General features: G+C 37.1%; 2 protein-coding genes across 3 annotated transcripts in view; both read left to right on the forward strand.

Moving 5' to 3' along the window:
- LOC121419898 overlaps positions 1–19,963 on the forward strand; it is a 100,999-nt gene that overhangs the window by 72,405 nt on the left and 8,631 nt on the right. Inside the window, exons 15-17 of the mRNA XM_041614381.1 lie at positions 5,970–6,143; positions 12,635–12,709; positions 13,812–13,980. Of these exons, the coding sequence (XP_041470315.1) occupies positions 5,970–6,143; positions 12,635–12,709; positions 13,812–13,980 (418 nt within the window). The remainder of the gene's footprint in view (positions 1–5,969; positions 6,144–12,634; positions 12,710–13,811; positions 13,981–19,963) is intronic.
- On the forward strand, positions 14,205–16,663 carry LOC121419905 (pre-mRNA-splicing factor 38A-like). 2 transcript variants are annotated; one of them, XM_041614393.1, is made up of 2 exons: positions 14,205–15,043; positions 15,424–16,663. In XM_041614393.1, exon 2 carries the CDS (start codon positions 15,741–15,743, stop codon positions 16,413–16,415), a length of 675 nt encoding a protein of 224 aa, XP_041470327.1. In that variant the 5' UTR covers positions 14,205–15,043; positions 15,424–15,740; the 3' UTR covers positions 16,416–16,663. The 2 variants fall into 2 exon arrangements, with proteins under 2 accessions (XP_041470327.1, XP_041470336.1); XM_041614402.1 differs by having other exon boundaries at positions 15,433–16,663.

The raw sequence follows: 19,963 nt of genomic DNA on the forward strand, positions 1-19,963 counted from the left end.
TAAGGCCTGTATCTCAATCCTTAACTTTAGCTTGTTTTTTTATATTAAACTTGCCTGTCTAGAATAGAGTACTCACGTTGTCCTCATTATCCATCCCTTTCCACAAGACATATCCCCAGACTGAAAGAACTTTATTTTAATGACTCCTCCGCGAAAGACAAAAAAATCTCCAATTTAAATTATTGCTGCGTGATGAAATGCATCCTGTGACTTATAGAGGGGCTTCTTTTATGCCCCCTTTCCTCCCCTCCCAAACATACATAATCACACCCGTTACATCTAAAAGAAATTCAATTACATTTACAAAGCTTTACCAAAATCAATCTGACATACCATATCCTCTCTGTGTATAGAAATGAACATTCATGAAAGAATATCAAATGCTTCCCTTTGCTAAGCCCCCATGTATTATGGCCCCCAGCTGTTGACTTTTATCTTATCTGTCTGCTTACCCTCCCTTATCCTGTGTGAGAAAATAACGATTATATTTATTTTTAAGTTTGAAACTAAAGGAAACAGGCATTTATCCCTTGTAATGTTTCAGTTATGCAAAGTTTAGTCATGCATTTAGGGATCTAATCCTTAGTTTAACCGAGAGACATGCCGACATGTCGGTTTGTAAAGCACCATTTCATTCTAGTGTCGATATGACAGGCAATTTCATCTGTCCGTATTCATATTTCTATCTCTGCTCTTTAAATGTCAGGTAATAAGTATTCTAGCCAAGATCGGGATTAGGATTCTATTTCTCTTTTTCTTTGTGGATTTGCCCAACAATTTCAATCTGAGAAAAAAATAAAACAAGCATATAGCTAGCAGATTTAAAAATGTAATTTAGATTTAAATACATGAGGGAGAGGGAGACAATGATTTGTTTGGGGGCACATATTTCTTGTATAAGTCTTAATATTCAAATGAGAGCAAAAACCATACTTATATGATTATCTGTTAAGCAAGCAGCTCACATAGCTGTCGCATGCTCTGTTTATCAAACTAATTATTTATCAATGCCGAAAGGTATGTCATCCATACCCAAGTAATCTAATTAATATGAGTATTGCTATGCATGAAACTAGGTCAGGGTCTTAAGACTACTACGTAAACACATCCAAAGGTTGGGACAAACATATACAATTCATGAATGACGTTATGGAACTCCATGAGCGTGAAGCCATGTGGCTTGCATACATAACATTTAAACAAAATGTGAATCGGTTATTTGTTACGGATAAAAATGTTTTTGAAAAATGAATGGATATTGAGTCATTCAAGCAAATTAATGATATGCAACATGAATCATGTTCATAAAATGTTTTGGAAACATGTTTCAGGCCGAGACATAATTGGGGCAAACATATTTAAAATGTCAACAGACCGGGGGATCAAAAGCCATGCTAATTCGCGAGATGGTTGAGGATTAATGGCAACGAAATTGCCAAATTGGTTACAAAATGAGGCAAAATTTGGTAATATGAGACGGGTAATTGGTCCGTGTTCTGTATATGCTTATGCAATATGTTTTGAATTCACCATAATTGAAACTAAGCATTTGCGGATGTTTTGTTTTACATATATGAAATTTTAGTGGATTTACTTTAATTTGGTATGACAAATGAGATGCGCGAGTTAATTAATATCAGGATAACAAGAATTTTTTGTGGATTAGGATAATGAGCAGGTGCCTCACAATAAGAAATGCAAAAGAGAATACATTATTTTTTTTTAAGGAGAATGTAATGAATTCATTGCCATTTTTCTGATTAGTTTGTGTAGCATTATTGTTATTTTTATTTCATTCCATATTATAACATTGTCAAGCTATGGAAAGCTGGCTTTCAGTTCAAAAGCTTTTGATCCAAATGTTTCAAAGCATGTTTTAAAAACAAATGTTGTGATAGTCATTAGAAAGGTGTACAAGTTTCCACCGTTACTGTAGATTTTCAAAATTCTCTTATTGTATTCTGTTAATTCATGCATGGGCCGCGGAACGGTATTCAAAGTGGGGGGGGGCTTACCATATAAAAATCACAATCATATGGTAATCATTACGTTTTTGTACATGGTGTTCCCCCCCCCCCCTGCTTCCGCAGCCCCTGAATTGAATACGTCTCAACCTGGGGCTTTGGTCATACTTTTTTCTTAAAAACCAAAAAACCTTAGGTACAGTAGTGGTATGTGGTGACTGGCATGTATGATATAATAGAAAATTCATTAATAGAATGCACAAAAAGGATTCCCTTTGTATGTTTTATTTAGGCCTATATCATCATTTTTGTTTTCAAATATAAAAGTGACATTGATGCAAAGCAGTGATCTCACTTAAGAACACATTATAAACTCATGAGAGAAGAAAAGATGATGAGGAGTGTGTCATATTTCTTGTAACATGCTAAATGAATGAGATGATAGGGACTTGTCTTATCTCTTCAAGTTCTCATAATAAAACACTTGAAACACAAAACACACACAAAAAAAATTCTGTCAATTATCATAGTAAAACAGCACATGATACATGAAGAAAAAGACAGTTAAGAATCATCTTACCTCTTGTAGCTGTAGTATACTTTTCCATCCATGAAAGCACAAGTCAAGGAACACCTGCTCAAACCGTTGTTGCTTAAAAGAATCTGGAGCAGATTTTTGGAACATCAAAGATGATTTGGTGATATCCTGTCATGGGGAACTGGAAGATACACTCACACCCACCCAATCAGAAAAATATCTGATAATTAGTTTCATGCATTCATAAGTTCTTGAACTCTTACATGGTTCCCATCCCACACTCCTATAGCAAATGATGCAGGTTCTTTGTGTCAAAGTACAAAAAATTATACATATATATATATATAATGTGGTAAATATAATGTACAATCGCAAATGTCTCCTTGACCTTGCATAAATTTTTTTTCTTCATCATTTTGAGTAAGTAAGTAAACCTACTGATTTTCAACTAGTTTCCTTCATTGATGTTACAAATACTTTCAGATTGGCAAATGTCAGGGATTTTTTTTTTTACAGATTAGGTAGGTGTGAAAGTCCCAGAATGGAGATGTGTCACACTGTCATTAGGAATGAGAATCAGATCCTTGATCCAAAGAGTCTTCTGTTCCGCACATGACTTGTCCAAATAAGCTGTGAACATCAAATAGGATAGAGATTTTCTTGAGTTCAAAATCACGACCTTTTCTGCTACATAATTCTAAGAAGTGATATATACATATAAAGAATAAAGAACAGTAAATGCAATTTATTTAAAAGTCAATTTTTTGAAAATTTACCAAAGTATGAATATGATTTTTATGCATCTTATATTTACTCTGTTGAAGAGTGAATTTAAAGAAAAAATAGTGTTTCAGTTTTCACTTTCATTTGAAGTAAGAGGTAATAAGACGGGTTCAGAAAATTGATAAGGGAAAGGGTCACTTCTGATTTATAAACTACATGTTTATTGCATACATTTAAGTAATTTTTAACACACAGTTATTAACCCAATGAGTACAGGACTCCCTTATTCTTATAGGCAGGATTCACATAAATATAGACTTGCTCGACACCAGTCTGAAAAGGGTTAATAGATAATGCTCCACCATCCTAACTAAGGTAGTACAGATAGTCATAGTTTGATGCACTTTGGGGGTGATTATCTCATTAATATCATGCCCTTGGCACATGACATAAACGGTAACACCTGAACTTCACAACAGACAACACAAAAACACATTGATGGGACCACACAAAACACCGGGGAGGGGGTATAACCATATACAGCCTGAAGTAATTTCTGGGGCCTGTTCCATAACAATTACCATTCCAGTAACTTTGCTATCCTATAATAATTAACTACTAAGTAGTGAATACCATGGTAACAATGCTCTTTAGCCATTCAAAATCATGAATTCCACGGAAGTTACAATAGTAGTAACTTTCATGCAACAAGCCCTTGATCTTGATTTTCTCTACAAGAAATTGTAATAAGCTACTCAAGACATTGTTGAAACATTCATGTCCTTGTGCAAGGTTGAAATGCATCGCAACAATGAAATTTCTTGCCAAGTTGAACGGTAGATACATCGCTCTCATCCTTGTTACATTAATGAGCATTCCTCATTCATTACCATATCGGATATAGACCCTAATTGATCGAGCTTTTCATTACGAGCAAAATTAGATTGTGATGTTGTCCCTGCAGGGCATGCTGGGATACTGTTAAAGGTCATTGTAATGATGAAATTAATTAAAAGGATAATTCATACATACTTGATTGTGTCTACTATTACATAAACAAAACAAATTGATAAGTTTTTATAATTAATTTTCCAATTTTTGTACAAGTAGCTTGATGATAAGAGATTTACCTTTTATTATAGCCAGCTAAACAATGTCATGTATATTAGAGGGGTACTTTATTCATCACCCTTTCTGATAAAGGATGGATAAATACTAAGGATGTTTATATTCTAGTGAGAATACTAAATCAAAATGACAATTCGCACTTCCATATTCTTAAGTCCAAAACATGATAATAGCAATTCATCAAATATTTGTGTATGTTTTTATTCACCTCAGATCCTCTATAAATTGGATCATAAATTGGCAGATTTGAGATTAGGTTTCATTAATCCTTTTGAAATCAGTTTTATCACGAGGTTTGGAGGTGATTGCACTACTCTCCTCCATCCCTTGTTTTTATAAAGCAAATATTTTGGGGCTGAATTTTAGAAACCATTCGAACATTTTCATGGTCATTTGGCTATGTGTTATATAGGCTGAGTTCCAGAAACCGTATATATTTTCTTGAAAGACCTAATAGAAGCATGTTTGACTGTTTGATTCTTTGACTTAAAGTTACACATTAGTAGGTCAGTTGGAGTTATTTTTGTTTATTGATTTTTGATGAAAACAAATAGAACATATACACCCCCTTTTTTCTTTCTGTATCACTCCCTTCCTCTTTTACCTAGCCTCACTCCTTTCTCTACCCTTCTTTGCAAGCTTTCATTCTTAGTTTATCTGTCTATCAATGCAGCCATCCACCCACCCATGTTTCTCCTATACAGTATGATCTATATTTTCAAAGGGGCCACGGAACTGGGGGAGTTAGTGATGATTCAGCCCCTCTCCCGCCCTGTTTCGGAGCCCTTGTTTCAGAATCATCAACAGATACATTCATATCTCTTGTAGATAGCTTCCCTACCTCCAACATTTGATCCAGCAATATAACATCATAGTAAAGTTTATTATTTGGGATCACATCAGCTAGACTCTTCCCTGTAAATAAGACCTCAGCCACCTGCTCCCCTCTTGTGCATGGCTGTCATGGTTAACCATAGACGAGCTCTATTTTTGCATTTTTTTCCTCCCCTGGAACAGGAAATTGATCAAGCCCACATATAGATGCCATTTTTCATACCTTCCTGGTCAACTTCAACTTGATGTTGATCTTGTACTTAAAGGTCCTTTGATAGAAAATATGACTGTAACAGGCGATTGAGCACTTCCACCCCCCCCCCCCCCCCCCCCGTCTCTTTTTCTCTTTTCCTTGTTTTGTGACTGTCTATATCTCTCTACATCTTTTTTTTTTCTATTTTGTTCTCATTCTATCTCCCTATTGTTTCTCTCATTTGACTTATTTTTTTTCTCAGTTTGAACAGCATTTTTTATACTTTAGAGCAAGGACAGTCATGAGAATAGATAACATTTATAACTTTAGAACTTTCCATTGGAAGGGTTTTTTGTTTCAAAGTTAATCTTACTGAACATGTAGAAAATGTCGGTGTTTCTTATTCTTGAAAGATTTTGCCACCTGCTCCCTTCCTTCTATATTTACATTCAGGAGTACCCAAAAGTTCTCATAATGTTTGCCAAATGCTTCATATGAACATGAGTGGTATTTTACCTATCAATACCTTACTATTTAAATGGAAAAAATATTTTTCTTTCATTTTGTCTTTTTCTTCCCATTTCCACAGGCGGTGATCCACAGAGCGAATTGGTGAGGCATTTCTTGATCGAGCCCAACGCCCGAGGGGTGAGGCTCAAAGGATGCGTCAATGAGCCCATCTTCAGTAGCTTATCAGCACTGATCTACCAGCACACACTGACACAGCTCGCCTTGCCGATCAAGCTTGTCTTACCGGATATGGGTAAGGTTTACCTCCTCTTCTCCCCACACCCCACCTAGACCACACTCTTATGACCGAGTTATCCCTAGCCCTTTCTTACCAGTTTTATGTTGTCTCCTCCCTACCCCCACCCTGACCAATCCCTTGTAACATAAGTTGGCCTCACCCATATTGCTCATCTTTCTGGGTATATGGGTAAGCTGACCCTCAACCAGTGTCCCCCCCCTAACCCCACCTCACCCTTGCAGTACTGTGACCAGATCGTCTACCAGCACACCCTAACTCCACAAGTCTTCCCCCATGAAGATTTTCTAACTAACTTCCGACCCCGACCCCCCCCCCCTCCCCCCTTCCCTCTGATTACCCCATGTCCCAACCAAATTATGCCAAATTAAAATTTACTATTGTGAGAATTATTCTTTTGGAAAGTAGTCACTGTATCCTATTTCTGGTTATATCTTTATCAAGTGCATTGATTTTTTTCTCTTGTAAAATACCTACAATACTACAATATTTTGTCAATTGAAATAAACCAGGAGGTTTCAGGTATCATAACCAATTTTATCCATCATTTACCCATTATTTTAGGTGGTAGATACTCTTCAGCATCTAATGATTGTAAGTAATTGGTTGTTTATCAATATTTACCCAAATGTAAAGGATGATGCAGATCATATCAGGCTGGGCTTCATTTAATTTTGATCTAACAAAACTACATGTGGTGAATATTGGGTGGTGTTTAACTAACAAGTGGAGTGTACTTTAACTGATTTTTAATTTTCTCCTATTTCTGTCGTAGCTAGGCTATAAAGGGTCACAATGTTGTGTTTCATAACAATATTCTTAAGGCTATGCATGATTTAACAGAAAACTGTAAATTGGCAAGAAAAAATTATGAACAATCTTACTGCTGACACACATCTGTTGAGCAAAGCATATTTTGGGAAATGATTGGAATGGTATTGAAGTAATTTGCAAAGGTTCTTGGCAAAGGTTGAATCAGTAGCGTATAGGGGTTTAGAATTGAATGAAAATTTGACAAGCAAGCAAGATAAAAAGGTTTTACATCCAATGAAAATTTGACAAGCAAAAAAACAAAGGTTTTCAAAAAAATTCTGAGGAGAAGGGGGGGTGGGAGGGGTTTCAGCTCACATTAAATCATGTCATGTTGTATATTCATCAGTAAACTCATGCATAACTTTATGAACTACTTTATGAAACAAGGCCCTGGCAGCTCTATTCATCTTCTAAATTTAAATCATTATAAATTCATGGTGGATAGGGCTATTAACACATGCAGTGGTATAATATGATCATGCAAATCGGTATCTATCTACATTAATTAAGGATTCACTGTATAATTAGGATTGGAAATAAACTTTTGGAAAAGATTCTGTTATAATGATTTTTCACAACTCTTTGAATTTAACTATTTGAATTTGGTATTGTTTGAAAACCTTGGTATGACATAAACCTCAATGTGGTTGTGTGTCAGACATTGCCTGCTGTCAAATCCATTGTTGCTACCCATTCAGGAATAAGAATATATTCTGAAACATTTCACACATGACTTGTTCTATTCATAATATGTAACATCCATGAAGACATAGTCAAAACCATGATGTTAATGGTAAAGGGAACAATGTATAAAACGCTTGAAAACCATGTCAACATCATATTATCGAAATAATATGAGAAAGATATTTATGTCATCACAAACTTGTTGCTTGCAGGATATTTTTAGGGTTTGGTTTGTATAAAAAAAAACATAATTATTGAACATGGATCCCATATTATTTGCTCGTAAGCTGTGAGCTTTATGAAACAAATATTGTTAAATTCACCACAAATGAAGTAAAAGCAATCGCTCTTTCAACTTGTGTTTGATTAAGCATCGAACCAAGGATAGCATGGATTTACATTGGGGATCACTCTGATTCAACCAGGATATTTATTTGGTCATGGTTTAAATATGATTCAAAGATAGTCCTTCCATTAAATAGGTTTCAGTTTCTCAGAACATAGTTTTTGAAAATACATGAATTAGAGGGTAGCAGCCAAAAAGAATAACAAAACTGAATTATGGCTGCCTAGCATTCGTGTAACAAAATCCATAAGCAATGATTACATATCCATAATTATTGCTTGTATAATACAAATATTGCTTAAGAAGAATTCCCCAGGAATCATTTCATTTTAAAGAATATTTGATTAATATAATGGACACCATGATGAAAATCCTTGAGTTGGAACTTTAAAAACCTGAACATGATAGTCAAAATCAGCCATTATATTTGCCAAGTTCCACTTGAACTGTCCCAAATGTGTACCAAGTTGTTTCTATTGTTCCATATTTCAGTTGTCATTGTGCCCATAATCCTCTCAATCTTTCAATATCCTACAACTTGGCTGTCAGAAAGCAAAATAAATCAACTATTTTTGCAATAATCCCCAGGATTTTTGTAGAGTGAGCATGAAGTTGTAAATCGTGCATGGGAGGCGCCAGAGATTATTGGCTTTTTAAAGGGTGAATTTGCCATATTTCATCCTGGTTTACCGAGAGGATAACTTGATAGTGTACTGCTGACGTGTAGTTTTTCTTTAAGAATGAAGGGTATTGGTTTTAACCTGGCTTAGAATATCTATGTCCAGTTTGAGCCCTTTCCAGGGGCTAATAGTTATGTTCATGGAGAAATGTTTGGTGTTCAACTTACAGAAAAAAAAATTAGGTTAATTCTGGTTTATAAAAGTAAAGCTTCATATTTAATTGGTTTTGTCTGTGTGGAATGTAGCTCTTGTAGTAAGGATATGTTGTAATTGATTATTTCAATGGGGTGTTTTTTTTGGGGGGGGGCATGGGGGTGCCTATATAGAGTAGAGAAAATATTGTATACATCACAAGAGCAGAGGAAAATTCATCCATAAAGTGAAGTTCAGATTTCCTAAGGCAATATTTGGAACAGGTTTGGGGATGTACATGTATTGTCAATTGTGTTCATTGTATTCTTTGTCATTAGAAAAAAGTGAAGAAAAAATAGGGAAACATCTTTCAAGATCTCATTTCTAATCGTTATTTAGAAGGTGAACTGATCAGAGCTAATTTCTGTCCTCATCTTTTCAAGCTCCTGTACCTGATTATTGCATAGTAGGATTATGTTTATTCTAATACATGTTCGAGTATTGTGGTATTGACTTCCCTACCAGAGTAGGAACTTTGCTGCTGAGAAACATGTTAAATATAGATTTGGTGTTTTGGGGGTTTTGCTTCAACGAATCTCTTCAATATCATGCAGAATAGACAAGCAATCATGCAGATCTCATTTGATTATTTCTCTCCAAAAAACGTGATATTTGTGAATTATCACTCACGCAAACATATCAGACATGTGGTAAACAATTTGTCAAAGGGAATCAACCTGCCATGATAGCTCAAGGAAAAGATGATTGTTCCATAAATGTTGCCAATCGCTACCATCTATCTGTGCGGTCAGATCATCCTTCTGTTTTCAAGTAGCATTTAGTGATGTTTGCCTGATTTAATGCACTAATATTTGGACCTTTATTGACAGGGAGGAAATCATCTATGACCATCTACACAAGTCCTGTTATTCTGACAAAATGATATTAAACTATTTGCAATTTCTTTTTTTAAGTCAACCGTGGGAAAGCTTGTACCATTGTGACCCAATATTTGATATTCAAATATGATTAATTTACAAACATCCTCATAAAGACATTCTAAACAAAATTGTAGGCCTACGTTTCTGTTTTTAAGGACTGTCTCTATGACATGAGGTGTATTGATTTCTTTGTGATGTGTTATTACTTTTTGCAGTCTGTGTCATATAAACTTTAATATTGAATATTGTTTACAATAGCATATTACTAAAAACAAGGTTGGTCTAATTAAATGCAGATGCTGCTGAACAATAAAAGCACATGATCAATCAAATGACTTTGCTATCAAATTTTCTATTCATTTTAAATTTTGTTTGAAATACAAATGTACATTGTTAATGTTACAGTTTCAAATTACATGTAATTGGATGAACGTGCTTACATGACTTGCGTAAATTTTTGTGGCTAAAATTTGGCACCAACCTGCTTGGCTGAGTAAAAGCCACAAGCTGCAGCATGTGATGTATCAATCAACCTACCGCATTAACAGGAACAAGTGCTAGAGTATCTGTGAATAAATTTTTAAAAAGGTTTATCCAGGATAGTTTATAACACATCTTCACTCATTGGCTCTATTCAAATCCATGTTCATCATACAGTGATAAATATATATGCAAGTTATGACTATTTATTTTTGGCATTATCATGCATTGCATTACACATTTCAGGGACACATGGGAATATTCAAATCATCTTCATGTCAAATTTTTAAAAATTGAACCATAATTTTCATAATTATATTACATCTTCTTCATCTCAAGGCTATCAATATTATTCAAAAAATATATACATGTATATGTTGCATCACAAGTACCTACCTTACACAAGGATTCAGTTTCTTTTTTGGCAAGCATCCATTTATTCCCTTATATCATTTAATACTCTCACAAATTTTATGAGCCGTGTCGTTTGAATCAGGAAAGTTCATAAACTTCACTTTTAAGTTGTCCCCAATGTCTAATTTTTTTCTCTCCTGTGGAGTGTTTCATGAAAATCTCCAAATAGTTGGAGATTTTCACTTACTAATTTGCTCTGAACGAATCAGAGTCGAGGATTTCAGTAGCTTATAACAACAATAGCTAAATACTATTTCTTGTATGAAATGCTCCCCTGGTTTACCTTTGACAAATGTCCTGCTGCTCTGAGCATTTCCCTGTAATATCAGATAAGGAACCGATAGAAAAACTTTGGGGATGAATTTAGAAAGTTTTGTGGCTTGTTCCTTTTTTGATGATTGTATCAGTCCTAATCTGTCTTTCCTTCCGTGATTATTTTCCTTTCTCATAAATAACCTCCTTAGCCATTGAACATGACGGGAGATGAATTAGCTTCGGTCACACAATGAAACCGACTCCAGACCGATCAAAGCTATTACATTATTTCCAACGGTGTATCATCAGTCACTTAGGAGTCATTTTCGTTGGTATGACTGTAACGTTTGAAAGATGCCCGTAACACAAAGCTTAGCAATAATCGTAGACACATTATTCTATGATTAATGATAATACATAACATTTATAAGGCGCTTAAAGGGGAAGTTCACCCTGAAGAAAACTTTGTTGTAAAAATAGCATAAAAATAGTAAAAAATATTGGTGAAGGTTTGAGGAAAATCCGTTAAAGAGTAAGAAAGTTATTAGAGTTCAAAATTTTGGATTTGTGACGTCATAAACGAGCAGCTGCCCCATGTGTTATGTAATATAAAATGTATGAATTTCAAATTTTGTATGGTTCCTGATGACTTAATTTTGTTTTCTTTTCATGATCGGGTGTGAAACGATTTGTCTATTGATATACAAAAGTTACAGTGAAAACCATTTTCAATTTTCTGAGAAAATGACATTTTGTTGATTTTTTACCATTCGCTATGTAGGAATGCTGCTCGCATATGACGTCATAAATCAAATAATTGAAATTCTAATAACTTTTTAATTATTTGATGAATTTTTCTCAAACCTTCGGCAATATTTTTTATTATTTTTTCTGCTATTTTTACAATAAACTTTTTGTCAGGGTGAACTTCCCCTTTAATATGGCTGTTTCTAAGTGCACTGTCTTTTGTTCATGGTTTATACTTGGGATTAATAGAAAGAAAGAAAAAAAATGTGGAGGGGGGAAATGACACAGCTACAATTGATTGCATTGACTACAATGTACAATTAATCGTTCAAATCAAGCATACGATTAATCACTAACCTTTGAGTTACAGCACTAGCGTATGCGCAGGATTTTTTTAAAGGGGGGAAGTTTTCGTGTTTTCGGGTTTTCACCCAATGAAAATTTTACATGCAAAAGAAAAAAGGTTTTCACCCAAAAAACAATTGAAAAATTAGGTCTTTTAAAAAAAATTTGTGGAGCAAAAATAAAAAAAAGGTTTTCAAAAAAATCTAAGGGAGGGTTGAACCCCTTCCCCCCCCCCCCCCCCTGTGTATGCGCCTGAGTTGAGGACCCAGGAGACTAATAACTCTGTGCTTGCTTGATCAATTTTATTTACTCTATCATATCAACCAAATTCTTACCATCACCTCTTCAACCAAATCTCAAAGTTAGTGACAAAAAATTTGCTCGTTTGGCTTTAAATATAATCCACTATTTTCTTTTCAAGAGTACCATACATATATTGTCTATACCATCTATAGTCAAGTCCATTTGTAACAATCTCGAGCTGTCATATCTGTTAAATGGAAGCATTAAGAACAAATAAAAATCTAATTCAATGTATATGTTGTAATCTTTAAAATGTAATCATATACCTGTTATTTTGTTTATATGAAGCAGTATTTCAAGAAAATTTAAGAAAGTATTTATTTTTTCTTCACTCCCTCTGAATATTAGATCCATCAGGTGCTGATGCTACTGATGCTGGTCTGGATCCCAAGTCAGCAGCATCGTTATTACAGCAGGGAGCAGGTAAGATCAATGGAACAGCCTCTATCATAAAAGTTTATTGAACCCCTGCCAAATTGATGAAATTGATATTTTGTCAGGTTTAAGTTTTTACTTTGAATTGGGATAATAAAAAGTGGGTTGAGTTGTTTGCACAGCAGAATTCTATGAAGTGTAGTTCACCCAGTAATGAGTAATGTAAATTAGCTTGTCACATCAGTTCATATTCATATATATATCATTTTTATCACTTTAATCTTTAATTTCACATTGAGGTATTTACGAGGTCAAATTCATTGGAAATGGACTGATTATATAATTTTCACAGTACTTCTTGTTTAAGATTAAAAAGAACTGAAGTACTTTAATAATCAGCATATTTTAGACAGGTTCAACCATATATTTGTTATCAAGTCATTAAATGACCTTTATTGATTGAAGGGGCAGTTACATGCTTCAAACAAAAACTCCAATGAACTTCAGCTGGGTAGAATTTCCTTTCATTAATGGGATTCTGAATTCTGTCATTTCAAATCATTTCTCATATAGTGGTGACAGAATCAATCATTTAGTGAAGGTCATAGGATATTGAAATATATGTATCAGTGATGTAAGACCTTACAGGGTATTTGAAGATGACAATGAAGGTAATTTGTTAAGATAATATCGCAGGTGAACTTCCACTCATTGAAGTCCCACCTCATCAATAAACTAGGGTTCTTTTTGTTTCTAATTACCAATTGGTCTAATTACCATGTGACCCCAACTCCATTTTGTCTAAGCTCCAGGAATGTTCACATATCATTTTGACTAAATCCTACATCAGATGTAATGAAAACATTAGGTTCACATTACATAGCATTTAGAGTTGCTGACCACTAGACACAATTATAATTAGTCTTAGACAGAGTGATGATTGGACTAAATGATGGTGACTTAAGTAGACCAAATCTGTTTTGACATGGTAAATTAGATCAAGTTCGAAGACTCCTGAGTAGTCTTTGTGGCCTTTCCTCTTTTTCAGACTCAAGGAAATCACCCGTCCTTATTGCCTTGATTGCATTTGGGTGAATCTTTCTTTTCATGAAAATTACATATCCTTTTGTTTGTTTTTTTGTTTCCCCAGCTTGCAAAGTGTTGTACATCGACAGCGTTGACATGGAATCCTTGACAGGGACAGAGGCTATACGGGAAGGCTTGACCAAGACGTTGACTGCCAAGAAGAAACCTGAGGCTGTTGTCGTCCACTTCAAGGTGTCCTCTAAAGGAATCACCCTCACAGACACACAGAGAAAGTAAGTCTCAGGGCCCAATGCAGAAAGAGTTGCGATAAATCGCAACTCTAGAAATCAATCACAACTTGATTTTCAATTTTCATTTGGGGTTTGCAACTGATTTTTTGACTTGCGTTTCAACTCAACTCTTTCTGCAACGGACCCTCAATGTCGAAAGTCAGAGCCTGGTCTTTCTCGCAGAAGACCTGCAAGCAGCCTTTCACTACAAACCATCATAGTCACTGTAGAGCTGTTGTGTGAACAGGGTTTTAAGTTGGAATAGTTATGTTACTTTAATAGATGTCTTCTGCATTATTCTTGATCATCCTCTCTTCTCTGTTAGTCATCAAAATTCCATCCTTTCTTCCATCACCTTCTTTACATTCTTTTCAGCATACCAGATTCACTCTTCCATCCATTTCTTTTGTTCATGCTCATGTTCACTCATACTTCACTCTTGCTATTAGTTCTTATTCTCTGATTGGTTCTCTCCCTCTGACTTAAGTTCATTAATATTCATTAGCAGCTATTCATTTGCCATGTATATTCATGTATTTCTTTTATTTGCAATCTTTGATATTTGAATATTCATTATTTTCCTTTGTTATATATATATCATGCATGTTAATATTTTATGCCTAATAAACCCCTGAGGTTTAAAGTAACTCAGCCCAGGGCAGTTCATCACAGGCAATCACTGAGTGAGGTTGTCTCTGTAAGTTCTTAGAACCACGCCCTTTACCGCTCTGGCCACACTACAAATTGGTAGCAGCGTTGGTCCCCACAACTTCAGGCAGAGACTCAAGCAAGTGATAGCCTCAAGCTATATTCACCCTACTTCGAGTTGAGTTTAGCTTGCATGATATTTCATCCTACTTCAGAAAATTAATTCACCCTACTTCATGGTTGGCAATTTTCATCCTACTTCAGAGATTTTGATATTCACCCTGCTTCAAGATAGACATCTTTGCTCTTCTCAGCGTGAATTTACTTGGATGTGGAGTCCCTGTTCTTCAATTTAGACAGATTTCTTCCTCCATCTTGAATTTTGACAAATACAGAAAGTCAAGTCTCCATTGATTGAGTAAGTCTTCAAACTTTTACTCTATTATATTTTTACATATGTCATCCTACTTCAGACAAGGTTGATACTTAGCTTCAAATTCTGCCAAGTGCATGACAGCAATTACAAGATTTGATCTTCCTTCTTCGAGACTGATGTTTGACAGCTTTATAATTATTCTCTTTTAAGCTTAGTATTGAATGACTGCATGATATTGTTGGTAGAAATTACATATCTACCTTCTTCATGTAACATGCAATCTTCTTTACTTGTTTGAGAGATAATTAGTCATCCTTCATCACAGAGAGAGAAGTAGTCATCGCCACATAGTCTTCCTTCTTCATGTACGTATTTTGATTCCTGTTACCTGTTTCTCTCAAATATGAATAATTTTCGCCTAGAATTACCAGAAATTTTCTCAGGTGAAGATGGAAAAGATTTCCACCAATGGATCCGCCGCTTTGAGTTAGCAATCCAAGTTATTCCTGATGGTCCTAGCAAGGCCCATATTCTTCTGCCAGCTAGACTGACTGGTTCGGCATTCACAGTATACGAAGGATTGCCGGAATCTCAAAAAAAGAACTTTAACTTAATCAAGGCCAAGTTATCACAAGTTTTTGGAAGATCCCAGTACATAGAAACTTTCAAATCATGTATTACAGCCAGGGTTAGGCAGTACAACGAGCCCTTGGAAGTCTTTGCTTCTGCCGTTATCACTATGGTTGAGGAGGCTTTTCCTAGCTACGATCAGGAGGCAAAAGAGGGGGAATGTTTTCGCCGGTTCATCGCTGGTCTCAACACTCAATTGCAAGTGAAGATACATGAACTTGGTGGTATGACTCTCAACGACGCACTTCAAATCGCATTAAGAGTCGAAAGAGCGCAGCAAACAGAGAAGACGCAACAAGTCTCCCTTAATCCAACTCCAAGTCCTGTTGCAGCAACATCACTAGATCCCCTGTACTTGAAGTTGATACAACGACTGGACAATATAGAGAAGAAGATGGATGGTTTGTCGCTTTCTCCTTCTTTGCATGACACCCACCATCGTCAGGCTGACCGCCATAGGTCTCCTAGTCCTCCACCCTATCCTCACCAATCTTCTCGTTATCGATCACCAAGTCCACGTCGCTATGATGATCGTCGTAGGTCAACACACCCTGAACGTTATCGATCACCAAGTCCACGTCGCTATGATGATCGTTGTAGGTCAACACACGAACGTTATCGATCACCAAGTCCACGTCGCTATGATGATCATGGTAGGTCAACACACCCTACACAACGACCTCGATCTCCATCCATTACTAAAGAACCTAGACGCAGTTTTGATCAACGATTCCAACGATCACCCTCTCGTCATGTTCGTTTTGAAGAGGGAAACTACCAATAGTTGGTGACGAGGGTCAGTCATCAACAGTCACTACCCCGACCCATGTTGACATAGAATATGACTCCTCAAAGGAACAGCAACCACCCTACATCCCTATCACTTTTGATAACAAGTATGTTTTGGCATACATTGATTCAGGCTCTTACATCTCTGTCATTAGCAGTGAGTTTTACGAGTCCATACCCAAATCTAAAAGGAGCCCCTTAATGAAGTGTCATTTAGCAGCTACTTCAATCACTCGAGAAGTACTAGACATTATTGGATCGATTCACTCCTTGGTCCATCTAGGCAACACCAGTAGACGACACACATTCATAGTCGCAAGAGGTATTAGTCACTCCGTCGTAATAGGATGGGACTTTTTCTGGAAGTTTGATGCTACAGTCTCCCCTACTTCCTTCACTCTACCAGGTCAGACAATACCACTTGTAAGCAAAGATCAACATCAAGAGCAATCATCCTTGAAATGCAGTGTTTCACTCCTCCCTACTTCAGACATTTCTCAGAGTCAACAGAAGAATGCTGAACAGTTACTCTCAGCCTACTCAGATGTCTTCAGTTCATCATCTGATGACATTGGCAAGACAGATTCAACCTATCATCATATCACCACCACAAGTGATGTTCCCATCTGTCAGAGAGCTTACCGCACTTCTCCAGCTATGCGTGTAGAAATTCAATCCCAAGTCGACGAACTTTTACGAAGAGGAATCATCGAAAAGAGTTACAGTCCTTGGGCAAGTCCGATCGTGATGGTCAAGAAAAAGGACAAGACGTTTCGCTTCTGCGTAGACTACCGAGCCTTAAATGCCGTGACCATCAAAGATTCACATCCCATACCCAGGCAAGATGACTCAATCGACGCCCTCTCATCCTCAAAATTCTTTTCAGTAATCGACTTATCAAGCGGCTACTGGCAAGTCCCACTTAACCCAGAGGACAAAGAAAAAACAGCGTTCACTACTGGCACAGGGTTATACCAATTCAACGTAATGCCCTTTGGACTGAAGAACGCTCCAATGACCTTCCAACGACTAATGGAATCAGTTCTACATGGTCTTCATTGGTCCATCTGCTTAGTCTATCTAGATGATGTTATCGTCTTAGGGAAAAACTTCGAAGAGCATCTACGCAACCTAAAAGACGTCCTCCATCGCTTCAGAGAAGCTGGTCTAAAGTTGAAGCCATCCAAGTGCCAATTCTTTCGTAGAGAAGTTACTTACCTAGGCTATGTGATCAATGCCAATGGTGTTCTACCTGATCCTTCAAACATCACCAAGGTTTCATCCTGGCCTCGACCTCGAAGCCCAACCAACATCAGGTCATTCCTTGGTCTTGCTTCGTTCTACCGCCGGTTTATTCAAGACTTCTCGAAGATAGCATCTCCGCTCACCAATCTTACACAGAAAGGTGCCAAATTCATCTGGACAGAGCAATGTGAAGTCGCATTCAACACTTTGAAGAAAGCTCTTACCAATCCTCCATTGCTAGCTTACCCTGACTTCTCAGTAGAATTCAACCTCTCAACAGATGCCTCGCTCAATGCTATAGGTGCTGTACTATCTCAAGTACAAGACGGCCAAGAGAGAGTTGTTGCCTACTTCAGCCAGATGCTCTCAAAATCTCAGCAGAAATGGTCAACCTACGATAGAGAGCTTTGGGCCATCATCGCTTCTGTTCGCAACTTCAGGCATTATCTTAGAGGTCAGCAATTCACCATCTTCACTGACCATCAACCTCTTCTTGGTTATGAGAAAGTGCCTATTCAGGACGATCTCTCTGGACGACGAGCTCGTTGGATAATCGAACTGGATGCCTATTCTTTCCACATTAAGCATCGTAAAGGTCATCAGAACAGCAATGCTGATGCTATGTCTCGTCTTCCTACATCTTCTGAACAAGTCGCTAACGATGAGGTAATGACAAGGAACCACACTTCCTCTACTCGAGTCGCCCTTCCATTAGAGTGCAATGTGATGCAGACTCGTTCTTCTACTCAAGCCACACATGAAAGCCAAGCTGAAGACAAGTCCCAGCCTACATTCACTCAACCCCAAGATGCACCAGAGACCTTCACCCTTACTGGTCAAGAATCTGAGCTACGATACTATCAGAACAAAGATAGAGACATTCGACATGTAAAAGAGTTTGTCAAGGATGGATATAGACCCTCTGTAAGAGAAATTCGCAACTACAATCCGCGAATGAGGAAATTTCTTTGGGAGTATCCTCGTCTAGTCATCGACCAAGACATCCTCTATCGTACAAAGCTAGATCAGTTTGGTGCAACAACACAACAACCAGTAATACCAGCAAGTCTCGTCCCGAAGGTATTACAAGAGCTTCATGGTCATCCGTCTTCAGGTCACTTTGGTCTCCAACGTACATTACTTCGAGCTGAAGCAACCTGCTACTGGCCATGTATGCGTCGGGACATAACTAACCACTGTTCAACATGCACAACATGTGAAGCATTCCGCTCTCCTAATCCGAAGTACCAAGCTCCACTACGCAACATAACTACAGATCACCCTCTGCAAATGGTCTTTGCAGATATTGCAGAACTTCCTACATCTCGCCGAGGATATAAGTATATCTTAGTCATCGTAGATCATTTCAGCAAATACGTTAACATCTATCCGATGAAGAATCAAACTGCTCAGACTGTTGCAAAACATATCTTCGAGGACTATATAACTGAACATGGTATCCCAGAAGTTCTACACACAGACCAAGGTCGCCAGTTCGAATCTAGACTAGTCCAACAGTTATGCCAGAAACTAGGAATTCGCAAGTCAAGGTCAACACCTTATCACCCACAGGGAGCTGGACTTGTGGAAAGAGCTAACCGTGTCATAAAGGAACAACTCGCACGGTACGTTAGAGATCAAGGCGGAGATTGGGACAACCACCTTCATCAACTCCAACTCGCTTACAATTCTAGCGTTCACTCAACCACTGGCATGACCCCTTACTTCATCCTTCATGGACGAGAAGCCAGAGTACCAGCCAACATCACATGCCCAGTACCTATCCAATATGCTGATCCACCCGAACAGTATGCACTGGATCTTCACTCCCGTTTGAAGAAGTCCTTCCAGTATGTTCAGCAGAAAACTCAATCCTCCCAAAGACAACAGAAAGAGGGATATGATAAGAAGGTTCGCACACAAAAGTACAACATCAATGATCTTGTTTGGCTACATGATCCTACAAATGTCAGGAACAAACTCAATCCAAATTGGACAGGTCCATACTCAATCCTATCTTCTTCAGACGATGGACTGAACTACAGAATAGCTGATATTCACAACGAAAAATATCAGAAGGTAGTCCATCACAATCGTCTCAAGTTATGGAGATCCAGAGTTCCACAATCAAAGACAGTAACAGACAAACAGCCTAACCAAAGTCATCCTATCAACCCTCCTTCAAACACTCAACCACAGTTTGAACCTTCCTACATCGAATGGTCAACTGACCATCCCCAACAGCAGGCAGATACTGACCAACCTTCATGGTCAGGGCAGTCTGTCCCAGCACAAGAA

Source organism: Lytechinus variegatus, chromosome 1 (genome assembly GCF_018143015.1).
Source record: "Lytechinus variegatus isolate NC3 chromosome 1, Lvar_3.0, whole genome shotgun sequence".
Classification (NCBI taxonomy): Eukaryota; Metazoa; Echinodermata; class Echinoidea; order Temnopleuroida; family Toxopneustidae; genus Lytechinus; species Lytechinus variegatus.

Bases quoted from the DNA above. Each gene is read 5' to 3' on its own strand.
- LOC121419905 (XM_041614393.1), top strand. From the start codon at position 15,741: ATGGTTGAGGAGGCTTTTCCTAGCTACGATCAGGAGGCAAAAGAGGGG.